Below are 20,656 nucleotides of genomic sequence, written 5' to 3' on the forward strand. Positions count from 1 at the left end.
AGAACAGTAGCTGTCAGCTGTAAACACCAGCAACTATGAATTGTAAACAAACTGTGAAAATGAAGATATAATAAATAGCAATAAATTATGAGCATGAAATAACAAGATAACAGAATACTTAAATGAGTGTAGTTATCCCTCTTTCTTCAAGAGCCTGATGGTTGAGGGGTAATAACTATTCCTGAACCTGGTGGTGTGAGTCCTGAAGCTCCTGTGCCTTTTACCTGATGGAAGCAGAGAGAAAGGAGTATTGCCTGGGTGGTGAGGATCTTTGATGATGGCTGCTGCTTTTCTACAGCAATGTTTCATGTAGATGTGTTCAATGATTGGGAGGGTTTTACTTGTGAAATACTGGGTCGAATCCATTACCTTTTGTAGGATTTTCACTCAAAGGCATTGGTGTTCCCACACCAGACTGTAATGTAGCCAGTCAGCACACTGTCCACCACACGTCTATAGAAGTTAGCCATGGTTTTTGATGGCATGCTGATGCTCCGCATGCTCCTGAGGAAGTACAGGCACTGACATGCTTTCTTTGCAATACCTGTTTACCTTTTGCTTTGGCAATCGAGTTGGAACAGATCCAAACTGCAATTCAGACAGGAGCTGATATGTTTCAACACCAGCCTTCAAAACACTTCATCACTGTGGAAGTAAGTGCCACTGGTTTTTAGTCATTAAGACAGGGTACTGGGACGATTGAAGTCTGCTTGTAGCAGGTGGGTACCACCATAAACTACCCTGAAATTTATTTTCTTGCAGGTGTTTGCAGTAGCTACAAAGAAACAAAATAGAATAAATGAAAAACTACACATAAAGATGGATGAACAACGAATGTGTAAAAAACAACAAATTGGTGTACCTAATAAAGTGGCCTCTGGATATATTTGGTCTTTAGCGACTTTAGCTTCTGGACAAACTCTGGCCAGAATGCTGAAATTTCCTGTAATGCCTGTCATTACACTCACATGGTAGAAAAGGGAGTGTACAGTTGGATTATTTTTTGCTCTAGCAGCTTGTGCAAAGTTCTCTGATTTATTGGGGAAGAACCGCCCGCATTTAATTCACTTCTTCTTTTCTCAGGAAATAAGCCACATGACTCGAGCGTCCGTTTGCTGCTGGAAGATCTGCTGTCAGACAGGACAAGTGTTCTTGTGTTTCGACATGGGTTACATTACCGGCTTTGTGATCTGAAGGAGGGATGAAGCTGCTGGCTTGGGGACGGCCACGTATGTAACTGCTGTGCCCCAGAGGAATTGGAATCTACCTGTAAGTCCTGTTATTTCACTTGCTTAGGTGCTTCTTTACTATGTTCCATTCTGTGTGCTTTGAAAGAATCTGTCGTTACATAGTGTGGAGGAAGAGTAGGATCTTGGTGTCAGCTTCCATCCATCCCTCAAAGTAGTGCGCAAGTTGATATGGTGGCCAAGAAGGCTTATGGAGTGTGTTGGGAGATTGAGTTCAAGAGCCGTGAGGTAAAGCCCTGGTTAGACCATACTTAGAATATTGTGTTCAATTTTGGACACCTCATTGTAGGAAAGATGTGAAAACTTTAGAGAGGGTGCAGAGGATGTTGCCTGGACTCGAGAATGTGTCTTATGAGAGTAGTTTGAGCAAGCTTTTCTCTTTGGAGTGAAGGAGAATGAGAAGAGGCACAGATAGTATAGCTAGCCAAAGACTTTTTCTCAGGACAGAAATGGCTAACATGAGGGGGCATAAGTTGAAGGTGATTGGACGAATGTATAGTGGGAATTTCAGAGGTGATTTTTTTTTTACTCAGAGAGCGGTGGGTGCATGGTGCACCCTACCAGGGGTGGTAGTAGAGGCAGATGGAGTAATAGAGTCGTAGAACACTACAGCACTGAAACAGCTTCTTCGATCCATCTAGTCCATGCAAAGGTATTAATTTGCCTTGTCCCTTTGACCTGCACCCGGACCATAGCAGTCCATACCCCTCCCATCCATGTACCTAACCAAATTTCTCTTAAATGTTGAAATCAAACCTGCATCCACCACTTCTGCTGGCAGCTCTTTCAACACTCTCACCAGCCCCCGAGTGAAGCACCTCTCCCTCATGTTCCCTTTAAACATTTCGCCTTTCACCCTTAAGCCATGACCTGTAGTTCTAATCTCACTCAACCTCAGTGGAAAAAAACCTATCTATACCCCTCATAATTTTGTTATATATAGGGAATTTAAGAAACTCTTAGATAAGTACATGAATGACAGAAAATTGGAGAGCTTTGTTGGAGGGAAGTGTTCCATTGATCTTAGAGTGGGTTAAAAGTTCAACACAGTATCACAGGCCAAAGGGACTGTACTATGCTGTAATGTTCTATGCTCTACATGTACACTGCACAGTCACTAACCAGGAATTGAGTTTTAATATTGAATGAAGTGTTCTCCTGTTAAATTTCCTAACTGAAGCTGATAGATCTGATTATATCTGTGTGTTTGATTTGGGTTAGGTATGGGAAAGAGCGAGTTTCTGACCATGGGTTGAATGGTAAAAGGCTGCCTCCTTATAAATGAATGCATTAACTCTCGGTGCCGTGGAGCTTGGTGCATCTGACTGCTGACTTTTGGTTAGTGGAGCGCTGGGAGTGCAGGAGGAGGTTCTGATTTCTCAGTGTTTGCCTCCACCGTGTAAACTGGTGAACATTTGGGGATCAGCCTGCTACAGGCTCCTTTCCCAACAACACTTAAAGGATGCAGGTTTCCACCTGGTGAGCTCTTGCCAAGTTAATGTCAAACAGCTTGTTAACTTACAGGAACTTGCTGTTGTGGGCACTGGAATCAGTTGGTTAAAGCTGACAGAAGTTGAAACACTGAATACATGAAGTGAAAAATCAAAAGGTCTGCTATGAGTGGCCACTATTGGTGAGCAATAACTCAGTAAGATGTCTATATTCGAAGATATTCATCTAGACCAGGGGTTCCCAACCTTTTTTATGCCATGGTCTGTTACCATGGACCCCAGATTGATACCCCTGATCTAGATCTTCTGCCTCAATGTAATTTCCCTTCACTATTCCCCATAAATATCCAAACTGTATCAGTCTCTCTTAGAAAGATAAACACTGAGCTCCTGGTGTGTGAAGGGGAACGGGGGTCTTGAGGAGTGGGGTGGAGGTTGGGGTCCCAGTATGTGGGACGGGGTCATGATCTGAGGTCCTGGTCACTTGGACTGAACTGGGATGGGGGTCTGTCTGTGTAGGGCAAAGCCAGGTTCGGGCATCCCACTGAGTCGGCTGGAGTGGGAGATGGGAGTCTTGCTGAGTGCTGTGGAGATTCCAATGCAATGGAGCCCCAGGGCACAGCCGTGATCAGGGTTTTCCTGAATACAGGGGTACCGGGTCACGGTGTGTTGGTTGGAGCTGGGTACAGAGATTCCAGTATGTGGGTCAGTGCTGGGATCGGGGGTTGAAGTGTGTGGGATGGAACCAGGATTGAAGTGTTCCAGTATGTGGGACATAGCCAAGATCAGGGGGTCCCGGTTTGTGGGTCACTGTCTGGATTGGAGATCCCAGTGTATGGGAATGAGCTGAGATCGGGGTGGGGGGGGCATGGTCCTTTTGAGTAGTCAGGGTGGGCCTGTGGCCCTGGTGTGTGTGATGGAGCCAGCATCGAGGCTCCCAGTGTGAGGGACACAGCCAGGATCAGAAATCCCAATGTGTAGGACTGAGCCAGGATTGGGGGTCCTGGTGTATGTGATGGAGCTGGGTTTGGGGGTTTGGGTATGTGAATCAGCGCCAGGATCGGGGATTCTGATGTTTGGGATGGAGCCCGGATCGATGTGTGGGTCAGAGCAGGGTATGGGGGTCCCTGTGTGTGTGTGGTGAAGCTGGGATATGGGGCCCTGGTTACATGGACTGAGCTGGGGAGGGGGTATGGCTGACTGGGATAGAACTGAGGATGGAGGACCTGGTGTGTGGTATGGTCTGGGATTGGCGGTTCCAGTGTGTACTAAAAAAATCCAAAGACATCCTGCAGTCCCAGTGAAGACATTTCTAGTCATTCCAGTAAGACATCTTAAGTCTTACTTTGAGAATGCGCCCCCACCTTCTACCATTACTAAGAGAACCACCTCTTGTGGAGGTCGCTGAGCAGAGAACTAGGAGCAGTACGGCACAAGAAGGTCCTTCGGCCCACAAAGTCTGTGCCAAACATGAAGCCAAATTAAACTAAAGCCTTTCTGCCTGCATGTGATCCATGTCCCTGCATTCTTTACAGATTCATGTATCTATCTAAAAAGCTCTTCATATCTGCTTGCACCACCACCTCCACAGTCTATTCCACGCACCTGCCACTCTCTGTATAAAATAAACTTTGCCCTGTAAGTTTTCGAAGAACATTCTCTAAGAGTCTTCTGTGTCTCATTGACATTGTTTCTCATTCTTCTGAAGTTTAGATGTTAGAGGCCTGGCCTATACAATCTCTCATTACAAAACAAGACCCCTATCCCAACAACAAGTTTGGTAATTCTTCGCTACATTCTCTCAGTAGCAAGCAAATCCTTTCAGAACAGAGACCAAAATTGCACTCAACATTCAAGTTCAAGTTCAACTTTATTGTCATCTGACTCTACATATACACTACCAAACAAAACAATGTTCCTCTGGACCACAGTGCACCCACACATCATGTATAACACAGACAGCTCATAAAACTAAAATATTACCACTAATAAATTAATAAATTGTGAGTCAAAATGCATGTGGTGGACATCACAGGTAACCAGTAAACAGTAATCAGCAAACTGCTCACTGTCCTAGTGACGAGACCTTGGTGGTGACAAGGTATTTATTAGTCTCACAGCCTGAGGGAAGAAGCCGTTACCCAGTCTGACAGTCCCAGTCCTGGTGCTCCTGTACTTCCTTCCTGACGGTAGTGGGTCAAAGAGATTGTGGGATGGGTGTTAGGGATCCTCTCCAATGCATTGTGTCCTTCGTCTGCAACGATCCTGGAAAAGGTCACACCTAGTGCGGAGGGAGACACTGGTGATCCTCTCAGTGGTTTTTACTCTTCTCTTTAGGATCCTGCAGCTTCTGTACCACACAATGACGCAGCCAGACAGGACACTCTTGATGGTGCTCCTGTCGAGTCATACCTTCACCAAGACTCTAAAAAATTGTAGTGAGACATCTGTAAACTCAAAGCATCCAGCAATAAAGGCCAACGTATCATTTGCCTTCCTATTTGTCTATGAGACCATAAGTGCATAAAAATAGGGGCAGAATTAGGATCACAAACATGAGAAAATCAGCAGATGCTGGAAACCCAAGCAACACACACGGGGGGTGGGGCATGGTAGTGTAGTGGTTAGCATATTGCTTTACAGCACCAGTGACCTGGGTTCAATTCCCGCCGTTGCCTGTAAGGAGTTTGTACATTCTCTCCGTGACCGTGTGGGTTTCCTCCAGGTGCTCTGGTTTACTCCCACAGTCCAAAGGAGTACCAGTTGGTAGGCTAATTGATCACTGTAAATTGTCCTGTGACCAGGCTAGGATTAAGTTGGGAGATTGCTGGGCAGCGTGGCTCAAAGGGCTAGAAGGGCCTACTGTATGTTGATTTAAAAAAATGCTTCAGGACCTCAACAGGCCAGGCAGCATCTGTGGAAAAGAATGAACAGTCATTGTTTTGGGCTCAGACCCTTCATCAAGACTGGAAAAAAAAGGCGAGAAGTCAGAGTAAGGAGGTAGGGGGCAGTGGAGGAGAAGTACAGTACAAGGTAATAGGTGAAACCGTGAGTGGGGGGGGGGGTGGTGGGTGTGTGCAGTAAGAGTTGGGAAGTTGATTGGTAAAATAGATAGAGGGCTGGAGAAAGAGGATAGAAGACCATGGAAGAAAGGGAAGAGGGAAGAGAACCATAGGAAAGTGATAGACAGTTAAGGAGATAAGGTGAGAGAGGGAGCCATAAATGGGGAATGGCGAAGGAGGGGCCAGAGCAGAAATAGGATGTTTTGCTCATCATATCTGACCCGCCATTTGACCATGGTTGATTTATTTTCCCTCTCAACCCCATTCTCCTGCCTTCTTGCTCATAACCTTTGATACCCTTTCTAATCAATAATGTATTAATCTCCCCTTAAAAATACTCAATGAGCATAGAACATATTTTGTCCATATAGAACATTTGTTATCATTGACCAGAACACCCATGTCCAATGAATATCATCACTTCCCAATTGCTCACCATTTGAAATATGCTCAATATTTTTCTTTATTGTATTAAAGTGGATAATCACACTTTTTTAACATTGTATTCCACCTGTGGTAAAACACCAATAACTCTGTTGTGGGACTTTGGTGGTGTTGGACTGAGAGATTTGGAGTATTGTGAGCAGTTTTGGGTCCCTTATCTAAGAAAGGATGTGCTGGCATTGGAGAGGGTTCAGAAGAGGATCACAAGAATGATTCTGGGAATGAAAGGGTATAAGGAGCATTTGATGGCTTTTGGCCTGTGCTTGCTGGAACTTAGAAGAATGAGAGGTTGGTGGGGGGTGGAATCTCACTGAAACCTATCAAATATTGAAAGGCTTAGATAGAATGGGCATCCAGAGGATGTTTCCTATAGTAGAGGAGTCTAGGACCAGAAGGCACAGCCTCAGAATAAAGGGATGTTTTTTTAGAATGGAGATGAGGAGGAAGATCTTTAGCCAGAGGGAGGTGAATCTGTGGAATTCATTTTCATGGATGTTTATGGAGGCGAATTCACTGGATATATTTAAAGTGGAGGTTGATAGGCTCTTGATTAGTCAGGGCATCAAAATGAAGAGAATGGGGTTAAGAGGGATAATATATCTGCCATGATGGAATGGCAGAGCAGACTTGATGGGCTGAATGGTCTAATTCTGCTCCAACATCTTATGATTGTATAGTTTTCTGGTAGTTGAATATTACCTATTATTATTGCACCATACTTTTAATTCACCTTCTATTGTGTTCTCATATTTTTCGCTTTTCTTGTCTGATGTTCCTTTTGGCCCCTCTACAATGTACAATATTTACCCTTGTTTTTATTTTAAACCATCACCCTTATTTTGTTTGACCAGATGGAGAGATATAAGGAAAGGGTGAAGCAGCAGCAGGAAATGGACACTAAAGCATTGGATTTGGAGATTCTGGAAAAGCAAATCTCTGATTACCTGCACTCGCTCCCATCTCGTACTCAGGAAGAAAACCGGAAGTCATGGACTAGACTTGTCTCTCTCTTCATCCAGGTACCTGCTTTCCACCTTGTGTCATCCCACTTGGATTGGATTTAGGATTTGGAAGGGTGGCACAAAAGTGTAATGGTTAGCGAAATCGCTTTACAGCGCCGGTGATCAAAAATCGGTGTTCAATCTCCACCACTGTCTGTAAGGCATTTGTACATTCTCCCCATGACTGTGTGTGTTTCCTCCAGTTTCCTCCCACATTCCAAAGACGTATGGTTAGGGTTAGCGTTAGTAAGTTAAGGGCTTGCTATGTGGTGACACTGCCAGGCTGCACCCTTGCTGATTTGATTTGATCCATATGATGCATTTTACTGTATGTTTCAATGTACATGTGACAAATAAAGCTAATCTTTAAAAGAATTAAAATGGAAAGACTGCGTTGGGTAGAACAATGAAAACGAGTCTTATTTCAGGGTTTTACTGGTTGGTTCAAAATCCAAATGGTTGAAGGGAAGTAGTTGTTCTCGAATATACTTCCTTTCCAGTGGAGTGGGACTTCAGGCTATTGTACCTCTTGTCCAATGGTAGTTGTGAGAAGATGGCATGACCCAGATGGTGAGGTAGGGCCTCGTATAGATACGATGGTGGGGAGATGTGTGCCTGTGTTGTATTGGGCTGGGTCCAATTACAAAATACACCAGGTGTTGAAGTCTGAATTAACAAGAAACTAATGAGCATTTGTTGTGTGAGGAACTGAGATAATGTTCCAGGTCAGTGAATTCTATAAGGGTATTGAACTGCAGCTTTATTCTTTACAGTACAGACAGTACTTTCTGTGCTAAAGATTTCCATTGTTTATGTTAATTGTGAAACGCTTTGGTTGATTTCCTCAGGAAAATCCAAAGGTGTCAAATTACAAATCTTTAACTCTCGTTACCCCCACCCCCACACATCTATCTATTACCCCATCTCTGCAATGTAAACACCTTAAACCACTTCTTATAATGCTGCTTACATTGTAAATGCATGCTGGTATTTATGTATTTATGCACATTTTATTTCATATCTGTGGTTTAACTTCCAACTTTATTTTTTTTATTCAACTCTTTACTCTTTTAAATTGTTGAATGTTTGTTTTTTGCATGTTGTGCCAACACACCGAGACAAATTCCCAATATGTGGTGAATAAAGTTGATTCTCGATCCTTGATCCTTTGTAATCAGAATCAGGTTTAATATCATTGGCATGTCGTCAAATATGTTTCACAAAGATGAGAAAATCTGCTGGAAATCCAAGCAACACACACTAAAAGCTGGAGGAACTCAACAGGCCAGGCAGCATTTATGGAAAAGTGTAAACAGTCCATGTTTTGGACCAAGAGCTTTCATCAGGACTTGTCATCTTTTTTTCTAGTCCTGATGAAGGGCAATCAGCCTGAAATGACAACTGTTACTCTTTTCCATAGATGCTGCCTGGCCTGCTGATTTCCTTCAGCATTTTATGTGTGTTGCATGAAATATGTTGTCTTATGGCAGCAGTACATTGCAATACATAATTAAAACATGCAGTATAAAAATTAAATAAGTGTTGCAAATAGGGAGAGAAAAAGAAAAAAAATCAAGGTAGTGTTCATGGGTTCAATATCCATTCAAAAATCTAATTGTGGAAAGGAAGAAGCTTTTCCTGAAATGTTGAGAGTGTGCCTTCAGGCTCCTGTACCTCCTTGATGGGAGCAATGAGAAGAGGACATGTCCTGGGTGATGGGGGTCTTTAATCATGGATGTTGCCTTTTTGAAGTATCATCTTTTGAAGATAATCCAGTAGACCCTAGATTTGTTATCTGCTGACTCCACCCACCCTAGCAATCACTTATTCACCAAATTACCATCTGGGAGATATTACAAGTCCATCACCACCAGGACTACATGTCATCTCTGAAGTTTCTTTCTTGTAGCTATCCAGCTTCTCAACAAACCTCACGCAGGTGTGATACCCTAACTGTCCCTGCACAACATCCGTGAAATGGCCTTTCCTGCTCTCCGTGTTCTGTGATAATTATTGGGACTGTTCATATGTTCACTTTTATTTTAAGTTTGATTATTGACGTTTGTTCCGCTAATTGTTGATTACTCATGGCTGTTTGAACTATTGTTTTGTAAATTGTTGGTTACTATTGTGTTGTTTGTTTTAGTATTGTCCTGTGTTTTATGCTTGGCACCGAACCACAATCAGTAAAGTGATTCTGATTCTGTTTCTAAACTCATTCATGAGGGAACTCATAATTTTTTTGGCAGAAAATAAATAATACAATAGGTGTAACGTCATGGTAATTGGTTTATTGTTATCATATATACCAGGATACAGTGAAAAGCTTGTTTTGCATGTCATCCAGGCAGATCATTCCAAACATAATGACATTGAGGTAGCACAAAGGAAGAAACAACAACTAAATGCAGAATAGAATGTTACAGACAGTGAAGAGAGAAAACCAGGCAATATTGTGCAAAGCCATGATGCGGTTGACTGTGAGGTTGAGTCCATCACTAACATAAATTTCTCTTTGAACCTGGCTTCTGTTCTCAAGCTTTCCATCTTCCTCCTGATGGAGAGGGTTGAGAGGTGGTGGTTGAGAGGAATTGAAAATGGCCTCGTGAAAGGGGTTCTTGATTAATAATAGGCATCCGTTAGTCTCGTGAGACCATGGATTTGTGCTTTGGAAGGTTTCCAGGATGCAGGCCTGGGCAGGGTTGTATGGGAGACTGGCAGTTGCCCAAGCTGCAAGCCTTCCCCTCTCCATGATGTTGTCCAAGGGAAGGGCACTAGGACCCATGCAGCTTGGCACCAGTGATGTCGCAGAGCAATGTGCTGTTAAGTGCCTTGCACAAGGACACAAACACGCTGCCTCAGCTGAGGCTCGAACCAGTGACCTTCAGATCACTAGATCGATGCCTTATCCACTAGGCCACACGCCAACGGTTCTTGATTATATTGGCTACTTTCCTGAGGCAGCGGGAAGTGCAGATAGAATTAGTGGAAGGAGGCTGGTTTTCATGATAGATCACTATTCCCAACCTATGGTAAGGATTTCGAGATGAACTGAAAACAAAAAAGTACTGAAAATACTCATCAGGCTAGGCTAATCAATGGGAAGAGAAACAGGGTTAACATTTCAAGTGAAAGACCTTTAATCAGATTGGTCTTTGACCTGAAACATTGACTCTTTCTTTCTTCCCACAGATACGGCCAGACCTGCCGAGGACCTCCAGCATTCTCTTTCAATTTCAGATTTCCAGTGTCTTTTTTTAAAATTTTCAGGGATATTGAGGTCCCAGGTTTGCTTCGAAGTGTTGATCTCAGTTCCTAGAGATTTTTGTGCCTTTCAACAGGATGATTGCAGGCACGTAGAACAGGCATTTGATGGTTATAAGCATAAAAGATTCTGCAGATAGATAGATAGATAGATACTTTATTCATCACCATGGGGAAATTCAACATTTTTTCCAATGTCCCATACACTTGTTGTAGCAAAACTAATTACATACAATACTTAACTCAGTAAAAAATATGATATGCATCTAAATCACTCTCTCAAAAAGCATTAATAATAGCTTTTAAAAAGTTCTTAAGTAGTTTACTTAAATACATTAAATACAATCAACCCCGGCACTTTAACATATCTTACTCCTGGCGGTTGAATTGTAAAGCCTAATGGCATTGGGGAGTATTGACCTCTTCATCCTGTCTGAGGAGCATTGCATCGATAGCAACCTGTCGCTGAAACTGCTTCTCTGTCTCTGGATGGTGCTATGTAGAGGATGTTCAGGGTTTTCCATAATTGACCGTAGCCTACTCAGCGCCCTTCGCTCAGCTACCGATGTTATACTCTCCAGTCCTTTGCCCACGACAGAGCCCGCCTTCCTTACCATCTTATTAAGACGTGAGGCGTCCCTCTTCTTAATGCTGCCTCCCCAACACACCACCACAAAGAAGAGGGCGCTCTCCACAACTGACCTATAGAACATCTTCAGCATCTCACTACAGACATTGAATGACGCCAACCTTCTAAGGAAGTACAGTCGATTCTGTGCCTTGTGCAGGAAGGCAGGAAGGAAGTGCATCTGTGTTGGCAGTCCAGTCTAGCTTCTCGTCTAACTGTACTCCCAGATACTTGTAGGTCTTAACCTGCTCCACACATTCTCCATTAATGATCACTGGCTCCATATGAGGCCTAGATCTCCTAAAGTCCACCACCATCTCCTTGGTCTTGGTGATATTGAGACGCAGGTAGTTTGAGTTGCACCGTATCACAAAGTCCTGTATCAGTTTCCTATACTCCTCCTCCTGTCCATTCCTGACACACCCCACTATGATGCTGGAAATTCAGAGTAACGCATACAAAATGATAGAGGAACTTAGCGGATCAGACAGCATTTATGGAGAGGAATAAACAGTTCACATTTTGTGTCAAGACCCTTCATCAGGATGAGAAAGAAAGGGGAAGAAGCCAGATTAAAAAGGTGGGGGACGGGGAGGAGCACAAGGTGGCAGGTGATAGTTGAAGAAGGGCCCTCAGGAAGAACTGAAATGTCCTCTGCATATTCCATTCCTCCAGCATTTTGTGTGTGTTGCTTTAGTGTTAGGTGCGGCCAGGTGAGGGGGAAGGTGGGTGGCTAGGGGAGGGGGGATGAAGTGTGAATCATGAAGGTGATAGATGGAGAAGGTAAAGGGCTAGAGAAGAAGGAATCTAATAGGAGAGGAGAATGGGCCATGGCAGAAAGGGAAGGAGAGGGGATCCAGAGGGAGGTGGTGGGCAGGTAAGGAGAAGAGAAGGAGTAAGAGAGATGCCAGAATGGTTCAATCTTAATTTGATATTGGGGAACTTCAATTATCGAGATATGAGCTAAGATAGTAATTATATAATTGTGAGTAGCTTCTGAAATGTGTTGAGAAAGATTATTTTGATCAGTAGATTTTTGGTGCAATAAGACAGAATTGATTAGTTCTGGTAAATGACCCAGGCCAAATGGGGGAACTTGTAGGTAACAGCGATCATAATATCATAAGAATTTAGAACACCTGTGGAAAAGGGTATAGACCACACCAGGCTGAGGTGATCAATTGAAGAATAATTGGAATTGAAGACTGGCAGGTAAGATTTCTTTAGCATATATGTAAGTATGTTCCCATGGGACAGAAATCAAAACCAGGTTAATGAGACAAGGAACAACCAGGTTCAGAGGGAAATGACGTGAGAGGCAAGGAAAGAGTTTTAGAAAAGACTGACAGCAGACACAAAGGGAAGTTACAAGGATTCAGTTGGAACTTGAATAGGGAAAAGTTTATAATTTATTTTATTTATTAAGAGAAAATTAGTTTATTATATAAGAGAAGAGATTATGCTGATTTGATATTCGTGGAGAAGAGGACATGAATGTGATACTTTACATCAGTCCTTACAGAAGTTTAAAGTAAATTCAAAGTAAAGTGATCATCAAAGTATATACTGCATAACTCACCATATACAACTCTGAGATTCATTTTCTTGTGGGCATTAGCAATAAATACAAAGAAACAACAGAAAAAGCAAGCAAAATGATAATAATAATAAATAAGCAATAAATATCAAGAACATGAAATGAAGAGTCCTTGAAAGTGAGTCCATTGGTTGTGGGAACAGTTTAGTGATGGAGTGAGTGAAGTTGAACGAAGTTACCCCCTCTGGTTCAAGAGCCTGATTGTTAAGGGATAATAACCTGTTCCTGAACCTGGTGGTGTGTGTCCTGAGGCTCCTGCACCACCTTCCTGCCAGAGATGCTGCTGGCATATCGCGACAGGAAACTGAGACAGTGAGTCTAAATGGGCTAAAGGTTGATGAAAAGGAGGTCTTGGAAAAGTAACAGTACTTAAAGAGGATAGTTACCTGGTTCAGATAGAATGTATCCCAGGTTGCTGATGGAAACAGCCCTTTGCAAGGAAAGGTTTCGGAATACATTTAGCAATTAAGGATTGGCTTTAGGACACAGACCAGTACAGCACAGCATAGGAACAGATCCTTCAGACCACAATGCAGCTGTGTTTAACTAATGAAACTAGTAATTAAATGCCAAGTTGAGGGCATGCATTGTTGGCTCATGATGCATGACAGTATTTGTGGGCTGCCCTCAGCATATTCTCGATACAAATAATGCATTTTGCTGCGTGTTTCAATGTACATGTGATAATTAAACCTAATCTTTATTCTTTAACTAAACTCCATGAAATCCCTTCTGCCTACACAATGTGCATATAGATTTCATTGTGCTTAACTAAGAAAAGCCAATATAGCTTGGAAAGTTTTGAAATAGTAACAGGAGCAGAATTAGTAATCAATGAACAGTGAATTGATTAGAAAAAGCTAACACTGATTTTTAAAGGTAAGTTATGTCTAACTAATATGCCTAAGCTTTTGATGAAGTAACAGAGATTAGAGAGTAAGAGAATATCTTTATTTGTCACATGTGCTTCAAAACATGGAAACATACAGTGAAATGTGTTGTTTGTGTCAATGATCAATAATGTCTGAGTACTGTGCTGGGAGCGGCCCACTAGTGTCCCCATACGTCCAGCACCAACATAGCCTGTCCACAATTCTCTATTCGTAACCTATGCATCTTTGGAATGTGGGAAGAAACTGGAACACTGGGAAGAAACACAATAAATATAAATACATAAGATAGCTTATATGTGTAGATTGATTGAATATCAGTAAAGTGACTCTAGGCTGTACATAAAGTGACTGACAGGGAATGATAAATTAGTGGTGGTGGGGGGTGTGGGGGGGTTAATGGGTGGATGTGGTGATCAGCCTTACCGCTTGGGGAAAGTAACTATTTTGAGTCTGGTTGTCCTGGTGTGGATGCTACGTAGCCTCCTCCTTGATGAAAGAAGGACAAACAATCCATGAGTAGGGTGGGTGAGATCCTTGATGATCTTACTAGCCTTTTTCTGGCACCTTGCTGTGTCTATGTCCTTGATAGTGGGTAGACTGATGACTGTGATGCATTGGGCAGTTTTGACCACCTGTTGTAGAGCCATCCTGTGTGCTGCAGTGCAGTTTCCATACCATGCCGTGATGCAGCATGTTAGGATGCTCTCTACTGTGCAGCTGTAGAAGGGTGTGAGTATAGATGTGCAAAGTCCTGCACTCTTCATTCTCTACAGTGAGCTTTCCTGACTATGTAGGTTGTGTTCTGGGACCATGAAAGCTTGTGCGAGATGTGCGCTCCCTGGATTTGAATTTGGGTAAGTAACAGAAAGGGGAGCAGTAACAAGAAGTGACAGAGGAACTCCCCAGGGCCAGAACAAGGGAAATCGCTTTTTCTAATCTTTAGTGATGACTTAGAGTTGGGTACATTGAACATTTCCAAAATCATATTTTAAGTTTATTGTCCTGAGCACACATGCATAGGGTATAAATGCCATGAAAATTAGCTTTATGCAGCAGCAGTACAGTACAGTACAGACAACAAACTTAAACTAATGTAAATTATCCATAACTTACACATGTACAAAAATAAACAATAGAACAAACCTAACATTAGAGTATCAAAGAAGAAAGATAAAGAAAAATGGTTAGAGGTAGTTTTAGAGTTTTTCAAGTGTTACGTTCCCCAGTAACCGGGTGACTTACCAGCAAAGATAGATAGGTCTGCTGAAGCCTGGTGCTACTATTTCCAAACATTTTTATTTATAAAGGGGCACAAACGTATGGTTACTACAAAACATTCAGATCATATACATCGTCAAAACTCAATCTAAAGCACAGGTGTAGTAATAATCAATCAAAAATGAGCTCTATCGTTGTCTAGGGGATACTGAGTCCAATTGGGTATAAGAGTCACTCAAAGTCTGCAGGCTTCCCCGTTTCGGGAACCGCTGACATTTCACGTGTTGGATAGAGAAAGAAGGAACACTTGCCCGTCGTCTTTGCGAAGCAAATCCCTGTTGTTAGTTAAAACGGTTTGTCCTTTGGTTCCAGCCACAGACTCCCGATCAGGAATCTAACGCACGTGGCTTCCTTCAAAATGGCTTCCGGCTCCGACGGGAAGCACTATCGTGTCTTCTTCGTGTGTCTCCTTGGTGTGTCTGAGGCCCCGCCTCGACAGCCCACCTTTTATCTGGACTGGCAGGGTTGTCGATGTCCATCAGGGTCGGGGGGCGAGGCAATCTTTCCCCCATCACCCATCTCACCTTGCCCTGAGGGTCTGCACGTAGGCCAGTTCCTTATTCCACAAAGGTGTCTCCCAAGACAATGGCTATGTCCAAGGCTTTTGTCTTGTTGAGCGACCAGCCCAGATTCCAAACCGTAAGGCTCTCTCTCTCTCTCTCTCTCTCTCTTGCGATTCTCACAAAGGAGGGGGCTGAGGTCATAACACAAGTCAGTTCAGGAATCAGCTGGCAGTGGGATGAAGCTGTTGTTGAACCTTGAGGTGTGGGTCTTCAGGCTCCTGTACCTCCTGTCTGATGGCAGCATCAAGAGGTGGGCATGGCCTAGATGGCTGAAGTGGATGTAGGATGTGGCCATCCTGAGATTTCACCCATTGTGGATGTTCTGGATGATGGGAAGAACTGTATTTGTGATGGAACTGGCTGTGTCTTTTGTGCTCGTGTGCACTTGACTTCTCATATCAGACCATAATGCAACCAGACAAATGCTTTCCACAGTGCATCTGTAGATAGATAGATAGATAGATACTTTATTCATCCCCATGGGGAAATTCAACATTTTTTCCAATGTCCCATACACTTATTGTAGCAAAACTAATTACATACAATACTTAACTCAGTAAAAATATGATATACATCTAAAATCACCCTCTCAAAAAGCATTAATAATAGCTTTTAAAAAGTTCTTAAGTAGTTTACTTAAATACATTGAGTCCTAACCCCGGCACTTTAACATATCTTACTCCTGGCGGTTGAATTGTAAAGCCAAATGGCATTGGGGAGTATTGATCTCTTCATCCTGTCTGAGGAGCATTGCATCGATAGCAACCTGTCGCTGAAACTGCTTCTCTGTCTCTGGATGGTGCTATGTAGAGGATGTTCAGGGTTTTCCATAATTGACCGTAGCCTACTCAGCGCCCTTCGCTCTGCTACCGATGTTATACTCTCCAGTACTTTGCCCACGACAGAGCCCGCCTTCCTTACCAGCTTATTAAGACGTGAGGCGTCCCTCTTCTTAATACTGCCTCCCCAACACGCCACCACAAAGAAGAGGGCGCTCTCCACAACTGACCTATAGAACATCTTCAGCATCTCACTACAAACATTGAATGACGCCAACCTTCTAAGGAAGTACAGTCGACTCTGTGCCTTCCTGCACATGGCATCTGTGTTGGCAGTCTTTAATTGTTTTTAGTTGTCTTTAGTTGTCAATGTCTTTAAGTTGAAACTCCTTAAACCTTTAAGACAGTAGAGACACTGGTGCACCTTCTTCATGGTTGGATCAATGTACTGGGCCCAGGAGAGGACCCTTGAGATGTTGACATCTAGGAACTAGAAGCTGGTCATATTTTCCACTGTGCACTCTTCATCAAGAACCGGAGAGTGTTTTCCTGATTTCTCCTTCCTAGAGTCCACAACCAATTACTTGTTTTTGATAACGCAAGGTTGGTGTTCTGACACCACTCAGCCAGCTGACCTACCTCACCCCTGCACATCACTTTACCACCATCTGTAATTCTGCCAACAGCTGTGGTGTTATTGGTGAAGTTGTAGAGAGAATGAAGCAGGGGCTAAGCGCGCAGCCATGAGCTGTGACTGTGTTGACAGTGAGGAGGAGATGATGATTCTGATTTGTACCAAGTCTGGTCTACCAGTGAGTAAGTCGAGGATCCAATTAGAAAGGAGCAGATCTTAGGATTTGGTGATAAGCTTCAATAAATTTTAGCATGCCTCAAAGCTTGAAGGCATCGTTAATGTTAAGGAGGAAAATCTTACAAAGGTAGTCGATTCGGCCCAGTACATCGAGGGGAAAGCCCCAACCATTGAGCACATTTACATTGAAACGTTGTTGTAGGAAAGCAGCATCCATCATCAGAGATCCCCACCACCCAGGTTATGCTCTCAAATCACTGCTTCTATCAGGTTGAAGGTACAGGAGCCTCAGAACGCACACCACCAAGTTCAAGAACAGTTACTACCCCTCAACCATCAGGCTATTGAATAAAAAGGAATAACTACACGTACATGTATTTTTGATAATAAAAACTTACTTTGAACTTTGATAATGTAGACCTCAAGGACATGGAGACAGGTTGAATTGGGCAGATAGAGGGCAGATGACTATTAATGCTGAAATGTCAAGTGCCATGGTTTGATAGAAACAAAAATGGGAAGTGGCTATCTAAATTAGGGAGTATAGCTCTACAAGGGTCTAAGAAGGAAGAGATTTGCAGATAACATGTCCGGCTCATTGAAAGTGAGTAGATTTAAAAAGGTATTCTGCAGTATATAAACAAAGGTAGTGAGTACAAGAATAAGATAGTCTGTATTCTTTGGAGTTTAGAAGAACAATATATGATTTTGCGGAGATCTGTTGAGATAGTTGAATTACCTTGAATGAGGGAACAGACTTAAACATTCAGATTTATTTATTTATCACATGCTCATTGAAACATACAGTGGAATGTGTTTTAACACTCACAAAATTGTGGAGGAACTCAGCAGGTTAGGCAGCATCTGTGGAAAGGAATAAAGGATCAACATTTTGAGCCATTAAGTCCTGATGAAGGGTCTTGGGCCAGAATGTCAATACTTTATTCCTTCCCAGAGCTGCTCTCTGACCTGCTGAATTCCTCCAGCATTCTGTGTTGTATGTGTACTCTGGATTTCCAGCATCTGCAGAATCTCTTGTGTTAGTGAAATGCATTGTTTGTGTCAAATCAAATCTGCGAGGATTGTGCTGAGAACAGCCCACAAGCATTGCCACCCTTCTGGTGCCAACATAGCATGCCCACAACTCACTAACTCTAACCCACAGAGAGAACATACAAACTCCTTACAGACAGCAGCGGACCTCAGTTTGGTTAGTCCTCAACATGGAACTGGCTCTGCATGCTGCTCTACTACTAACTGGGATGTACTGCAAGGGGGGCTCTGTGGGGGCGTTGAGGAGGTCACTGAATGCACAACGGACTATATTAACTTTTGTGTGGATGCAGTTGTCCCTGTTAGAACTGTTCGCTGCTATCCCAATAATAAGCCCTGGATCACTAGTCACATCAAAGGCCTCCTAAACCAGAAGAAGAGGGCCTTTAAAGATGGTGATCGGTTGGAGCTTAAAAGAGTTCAGAAGGAACTCAGAGTACAGATAAGGGGGGCAAAGGAGCAGTATAGGAGGAAGCTAGAACAAAAGCTGCAGAAAAAAAGCATGAAGGAGGTGTGGGATGGGATGAAGATCATCACCGGATGCGGTGCAAAGCGGGGGGCGAACATAAGTGGAGATGTGGAGAAAGCGAACCAGCTGAACAACTTCTTCAACAGGTTCGACAGCTCAATCTCATCCTCACCGCAGAAATCCACACCAGGCTTACTTCCCTCACAGGGAAATAGCCACTCACAGGAGACCTTCCCCACGCCCAGGATTACGGCTGCACAGGTGGAAGGTCAACTGAGGAAGATCTGTACCAGCAAGGTGGCTGGACCGGATGGAGTTTCCCCACGATTACTGAGGGCCTGTGCGACTGAGCTGGGAGAACCACTACAGCGCATCTTCAACATGAGCCTGGAGCAGAGAAGAGTACCCAGACAGTGGAAAACATCCTGTATTGTCCCGGTACCGAAGAAACCACAACCAAAGGAGTTGAATGACTTCAGACCTGTTGCCTTGACGTCGCACGTGATGAAGACCATGGAGCGGCTGATAATACAGAATCTGAGGCCACAAACCAGGCACGCCCAGGATCCTCTTCAGTTTGCGTATAAGGAGAAGGTGGGAGTGGAGGATGCTATCACGTATTTGCTGCACAAATCACTCTCTCACCTAGATGGGGTCAGTTGTGCTGTGAGGATTACATTCCTTGACTTCTCTAGTGCCTTTAACACCATCCAGCCCAAGATCTTAAGGCACAAACTAACGGAGATGGGAGTAGACTCTCACGTGGTGGATTGGGTAGTGGACTACTTGACAGATAGACCTCAGTATGTGCGGTTGGGAGACTGTAGATCTGACACGGTGGTCAGCAGCACAGGAGCGCCGCAGGGAACCGTACTCTCTCCGGTCCTGTTCACCCTGTACACATCAGACTTCCAATATAACTCGGAGTCCTGCCATGTGCAGAAGTTCGCTGATGACGCGGCCATAGTGGGGTGTGTCAGGAATGGACAGGAGGAGGAGTATAGGAAACTGATACAGGACTTTGTGATATGGTGCAACTCAAACTACCTGCGTCTCAATATCACCAAGACCAAGGAGATGGTGGTGGACTTTAGGAGATCTAGGCCTCATATGGAGCCTGTGATCATTAATGGAGAATGTGTGGAGCAGGTTAAGACCTACAAGTATCTGGGAGTACAGTTAGACGAGAAGCTAGACTGGACTGCCAACACAGATGCCTTGTGCAGGAAGGCACAGAGTCGACTGTACTTCCTTAGAAGGTTGGCGTCATTCAATGTCTGTAGTGAGATGCTGAAGATGTTCTATAGGTCAGTTGTGGAGAGTGCCCTCTTCTTCGTGGTGGCGTGTTGGGGAGGAAGCATTAAGAAGAGGGACGCCTCACGTCTTAATAAGCTGGTAAGGAAGGCGGGCTCTGTCGTGGGCAAAGTACTGGAGAGTTTAACATCGGTAGCTGAGCGAAGGGCGCTGAGTAGGCTACGGTCAATTATGGATAACTCTGAACATCCTCTACATAGCACCATCCAGAGACAGAGAAGCAGTTTCAGCGACAGGTTACTATCGATGCAATGCTCCTCAGACAGGATGAAGAGGTCAATACTCCCCAATGCCATTAGGCTTTACAATTCTACCGCCAGGACTTAAGAACTTTTTAAAAGCTATTATTAATGCTTTTTGAGATAGTGATTTAGATGCATATCATATTTTTTACTGAGTTAAGTATTGTATGTAATTAGGTTTTGCTACAACAAGTGTATGGGACATTGGAAAAAAGTTGAATTTCCCCATGGGGATGAATAAAGTATCTATCTATCTATCTTTTTTAGGAGCAATGAGGGACAGGCAATAAATACGGGTGTCCATGTGTGATCTCATATCCCAGCTCCATGGGATTTCAAGAAATAAGTCTGGGTTTAGTGAACTGCCCTATATGTAAAATAACCACTGTTAATATGCAGGGTTGGTCCCCTTGAGGTTAATGCTGGTTGTTCATTGTATCCAACAGCAACAGGAGCCCTGCGTGGGAGAGTTTTTAAAATGGAAAAGCCAGTTGCACTCTCTTGATCTTGTTGTGAATAGTTGTCACAAATGGGGTTCTTCCTTGGTTGCAGTGGATGAC

At 43.5% G+C, this 20,656-nt stretch overlaps 1 protein-coding gene across 1 annotated transcript in view; it reads left to right on the forward strand.

The window, feature by feature from the left end:
- The first annotated feature begins 653 nt into the window (after positions 1–653).
- Positions 654–20,656, forward strand: part of wdfy4 (WDFY family member 4) — a 427,205-nt gene continuing 407,202 nt past the window's right edge. Inside the window, exons 1-3 of the mRNA XM_073025649.1 lie at positions 654–719; positions 1,084–1,269; positions 7,056–7,223. Coding sequence (XP_072881750.1) covers positions 7,056–7,223 — 168 coding nt within the window. The 5' untranslated portion in view covers positions 654–719; positions 1,084–1,269. The remainder of the gene's footprint in view (positions 720–1,083; positions 1,270–7,055; positions 7,224–20,656) is intronic.

Source organism: Hemitrygon akajei, chromosome 21 (assembly GCF_048418815.1).
Source record: "Hemitrygon akajei chromosome 21, sHemAka1.3, whole genome shotgun sequence".
Taxonomy (NCBI): Eukaryota; Metazoa; Chordata; class Chondrichthyes; order Myliobatiformes; family Dasyatidae; genus Hemitrygon; species Hemitrygon akajei.